Source organism: Muscardinus avellanarius, assembly GCF_963383645.1.
Source record: "Muscardinus avellanarius genome assembly, chromosome: 6".
NCBI classification, from domain to species: Eukaryota; Metazoa; Chordata; class Mammalia; order Rodentia; family Gliridae; genus Muscardinus; species Muscardinus avellanarius.
Genome location: NC_137791.1, coordinates 66,815,063 through 66,820,237, shown reverse-complemented (window position 1 = coordinate 66,820,237; position 5,175 = coordinate 66,815,063). Strand labels below are relative to the sequence as shown.

General features: G+C 41.5%; 1 protein-coding gene across 2 annotated transcripts in view; it reads left to right on the top strand.

Annotated features, from left to right (window-relative positions):
• Positions 1 to 661: 661 nt before the first annotated feature.
• Positions 662 to 5,175, top strand: part of AFF1 (ALF transcription elongation factor 1) — a gene marked incomplete at both ends in the record, with an annotated part of 202,174 nt that continues 197,660 nt past the window's right edge. For both annotated transcript variants that reach the window (XM_080697336.1, XM_080697335.1), the window contains one exon: positions 662 to 699. In XM_080697336.1, the coding sequence (XP_080553462.1) occupies positions 662 to 699 (38 nt within the window). The remainder of the gene's footprint in view (positions 700 to 5,175) is intronic.

Sequence of the window (5,175 nt, the reverse complement as noted above, 5' to 3'; positions counted from 1 at the left end):
GGATGCGTCACCATGCCTAGTCAACATAATTTTTAAAAAAGGACTGGAGATGTAGCTCAAAGGTAGAATCTAGCCCCTAGGTTTCATTCCCAGTACTAAAAATAAAGAATGAAATGAGGTGCTAGTATTTACAAGTTTTAAGGTTTACATAAATATCATTTTTTCTTTTTTCTTTTTTTTTTTTTTTTTGGTACTGGGGATGGAACCCTAGGACATTTTATCTCTGAGCTATAACCCCAACCCCATTTTGTATTCTTTATTTTGAAGCAGGGTCTCACTAAGTAGCTGAGGTTGTCTGCAAACTGCGATCCTCCAGTCTCAGTCTTCCAAGTACTAGATTACAAGTGTGCGCCACCACACCTGGCCTCATACATGTCATTTCTCAAAGGGCTTAGCTCAATGCTTGTCATAAAGTAGGAAATGTTATTTCCTTTCTCCTTTCTCATAATAAACGTGCACACAAATGGCTTGGAGTAGTGGCCTCTACTCTCAAAATTAAAAGTGCGTTTGGGCTTTGGTATAAGCTAGGGGTTTGTTCATATATTTTGGGAGATGGCAGAGAACCCTTTTTTATTCACAAGAAAATATTGAACTCTTTCTCCTGGCTGCTCTCTCTCTCTTCCAGATGAGCAGACCTGCACCTTTCCACTGACCGGCAGCTATGGCATTCGCTGAGAGAGTCAACAGCAGTGGCAGCAGGTAAATGGGCAACCAGTGATTCAAACACAAGGTGGTGTCTACGATTAGAGTCCACTTTTCAAAAGATAAGCTTGCTCATTTTCATTTTTGCAACTTCACAACTCTCTTGTGCAGAAAAGCATTTGCAAATTTCAGTTTTCTCTCTCTTTAGTCAAACCTGTTAGACTGACTACCTTTTTTTATTTTTTTTGTACTAGGAACTGAATCCAGGGGCACTCTGCCATTGAGCTACACTTTCAGCCCTTTTTTTTATTCATTTAATTAGTTTTATTTTAAGACAGGATCTTGCTGAGGTTGCCCAGGTTAACGTTGCATTTGTGATCCTCGTGCCTTGGCCTCTGGCATCACTGGGCTTACAGGCCTGTGCCACAGCCCCGCTCCTCCATAGTCCCTGTTGTGTTGGGTATGGAACCCAGGGCTTCATGCATGCGAGGCAGGCTCTCTACCACCAAGTGCCACCCCTGGCCCCATATTTTCTTTAAGACTAGCAATCTTTGAGTCTATGAATTAATTAATTATTGTGGTACTGAGGGTGGAACCCAGAGGCTTTTCTACCTCCGGGCTATATTCCCAGACCTATTTTATACTTATTTTATACTTTATTTTGAAACAGGGTCTCACTAAGTTGCTGAGAGCCTCACTCAGTAGCTGAGGCTGGCTTCGAACCCGTGTGAGCCTCCTGTCTCAGCCTCCCAAGTGCTGGGATTACAAGCGTGCGCCACCCGGCTTAATTCATTTATTTAAAAATGTAGATGTTAGATTAGATCAGCATCCTAATTCTGTGGTCAAGATATTGGTCCCTGTTGCACTGATTTTGGGATAATGAGCATGTATTTAGCCCACATTGTAACAAGTACCGCAGTGAGTACCTCGTCATTAGAGCCTTGAAGGAGGGCATCCCACAGTGGTTATATATTACCCCTTTCACACCCCTCCTCCCTCCTTGCTTACTGAGTTCAGTGCCTTCCTGCTGGTACTGAGCGTTGATCCTGGAAAAGATATTAACATTCTGAAACAGTTTTCAAGAATAACTCAGTTGACATTTTGCTATTCCTGAGCAGTTTTTATCTAAGCTATTAGCTATTCAAAAACATGTTGAAGTATAATAAATGGAGACTCAGCTTAGTCAACTAGGAAGTTGTTTTATTCTTTTGTTTTAAAGAGGTTATGTGCCTGCTGTTGTGGGGCATGCCTGTAATCCAGTACTTGGGAGGCTGAGCCAGGAGAATCACAGGTTCAAGGCTAGCCTCAGCAATGTATGTAATGAGATCCTCTTTCAGAAAAAAAAAAAAGGTGGGGGAGGCTAGATGTGTAGCTTGAAGGTAGAATAATGCCCTTGGGTTCATTCTCTAGTACCATAAAAGAGAGACTACGTTGCCCGAGCTGGTTTTGCACTACGGGACTCAGGCCATCCTCCTGCCTCAGCCTCCCAAATAGCTGAAGTGACAGGTGGCACCACCTCTCCCAGCTTTAGCTAGTGCTTATTGAGTAATAGGTTTTGGTGTCTGTGAATTTTGGGCTAGCCTGGACACTTTTCCTCCCTTGACTTCTGGTTCCCTTGGGAAACTCCTGAATTTCTAGTGATTTTGGAGGGACTGCTGTTAAACTTGGTGTCCTCTCGTCCCCTCCACAGTGAAGACATGTGACCCACTATGGCCACCCATGTTCCTCTAGACCAGGGTAGGGTGGGGGGACTGTCATAGTTTGCATTTAGATTTGTTCATACTGTTCAATTTTTCATACGTTACATTTTCACGTAGTTAAATGTCTCGTCCTTTACAGATTCTGGTTCCAATTGTGCCTACAAAGGTCATTCCTACTTTAAGATTGTGAAAATAATGACATGTGGTCTTAGCTGGCATTTGAGTGATTTCACTTTTTCTGCATTTAAATCAGAACTTGTAAGTTGGTGGCCTGTGGGATGGAGCTGGCCAACATATGGGATTTGGTTGGTCTTTCACAGCATTCTGAAAGAAATGATCTGCCAGTGTTTTTGCATAACAATCTACATTTTTATCTGCTCTTGAAAATGTTAAGATGTGGCAATCCTGGGCTTGCATTCAGCACTGCCCAGACAGAGTGCAGTTGCATGGCTCTGTAGTAGGATGGAAGCTTTCTGATTCTGAACTTCTTGAGTGAGGGCTGTCCTCAGTACTTTCCAGGTGTGTTCACAAGGCGATTATGGCCCCTCAGCCTACAGGCCAAACAGAACTCCCACCAGTTTCCTCCTGTGGACATCTGCTCTGTCAGTTTGCCCCAGAGAGACTTGATGTTAAAAAAGAAGCAAAAAGAAGCACCAGTGCTTGCCAGTTCATTACAATTCCTGCACAAGCAGACTCACGCATTTAGTTAGTCGCTTGGCTGTCTTGCAACCCAATTTGTATCTTAGAATTTTTAGTATTTTGATCCATCTGTCTAAAATATATGTTGTAAACTTTCGTTTTAATAAGAAGATTAAGAGGCAGAGATGTTTAGGAGCCTTTTTGTCTTCACAAAGAACAGCTAGACAATTGTTTGAATATAACTTATTAAATCATATATTTTCTCCATTTATTTGAATGCAATGACTAAGTTCCTTTTTTTGTTACTGGGGATTAAACCCAGAGGCTTTCTACCTCCAAGTTGCACCCCCAGCCTGGTTTTATTTCCTTACTTGGAAACAGGGTCTCACTAGGTTTCTGAGCCCTGCTACATTGCCAAGGCTAGCTTTGAACCAATGATACTCCTGTCTCAGCCTTCCAAGTACCGACAAGCATACACCTCCTCCACCTCTGGCTGCAGTCTCTAAATTCCATCACATTCTTTGGTCTATTGGTGGAGAATTTTTTGTTCCATTGATTGTGTCTTTTGGCAGTGTTTTCTCTGTATGTGTGGTGGGGGGGGGGTTGTAACTGGGAATTAAACCCAGTTACAACCTCTGAGCTATATCCCAGACCTTTTTATTTTTTGTTTTGAAACAGTGTCTTACTAATGTTGTAAAGCTGTCCTTGAACCTGACATCCTCTTATCTCAGCCTTCCAAGTACTGGAATTACAGGCATACACTACCATATTTTGATAGCAATGTTTTTGTTTTTTGTGGGTCTGGGGATGGAACTCAGGGGCATTCGACCTCCAAGTTATACCCTTTGCCCTTTTTAGTCTTTATTTTGAAACAAGGTCTCACCAAGTTGTAGAGAGCCTCACTAAGTAGCTGAAGCTGCCCACCAAGCGTGATCCTCGGGTCTCAGTGTCCTGAATGCTGGGATTACAAGCATGCGCCACCACGCCCAGCTAGCAATGTTTTCTTTATATGTGTATGTGTGCTTCACTCTGTTTATATGGCTGTGTGTGTGTGTGTGTGTGTGTGTGTGTGTGGTAGTTGAATCCAGGGACATTCTACCTCTGAGCTATACCCCCAACCCTATTTTATTTTTTGAAACAGGATCCCACTAACTTGTGTATGACCTCACCAAGTTTCTGGGGCTGGCAGTGAACCTGCAATCCTCCTATCTGAGCCTCCGAAGTACTGAGATTACAAATGTATGCCACCATCCCAGTTTATGTCTTAATATTTAGAGATTTAAAAATCAATATTGTTTGTGTTTATATGTTTCACTGTTTGTATTTATTTATTTATTTATTTATTTATTTATTTATTTATTTATTTATTTATTTAGTGGTACTGGGGATGGAACCCAGGGGCAGCTTACCTCTGAGCCACTCCCCCACCCAATTTTTTATTCTTTAATTAATTAATTAATTAATTTTTTTGTAGTACTGGTGATGGAACCCAGGGGCATTCTACCTCTAAACTATACCCCCAGCCCTAATTTTTATTCTTTATTTTGAAACAGGGTCTCACTGAGTTGCAAAGGGCTGGGCCGCAAACCACAATCCTGTCTCAGCCTCCCAAATGTTGGGATTACCACAGAGATCTGAAAAAACAAGATGAATAGTTCTGAAAAATTTGAAAATAAACAGTACTGACATTCTATGAATGTTAAGACATATAAAGACAAACAGTGACAAATTAGTCATTTCTATTTTTATTATTATTATTATTATTATTATTATTATTATTATTATTATTTTGGTGCTGAGAACCAAATGCAGGGCTTTGTGAATGCTAGGCAAGCACTCTATTTATTATTGACCTACACTGCCTAGCCCCACTGTTCGCATTTTGATTGGGCCCAACTGAATCCATCAATTAGAGTTTACTCCATAGACTGTTCTATTTGGGTTTTCCTACAGAAAAACGTAGATATCATACTGGTGAAATTTTTTTTTTTTTTTTTTTTTTGGTGGTACTGGGGGTGGAACCCAGAGGCTTTCTACCTCTGGACTACACTCCCAGACCTATTTTATACTTTATTTGGAAACAGGGTCTCACTAAGTTGCTGAGAGCCTCACTAAGTAGCTGAGGCTGGTTTTGAACTTGTGCAGTCCTCCTGTCTCAGCCTTCTAAGCGCGGGGATTACAAGCGTGCGCCACC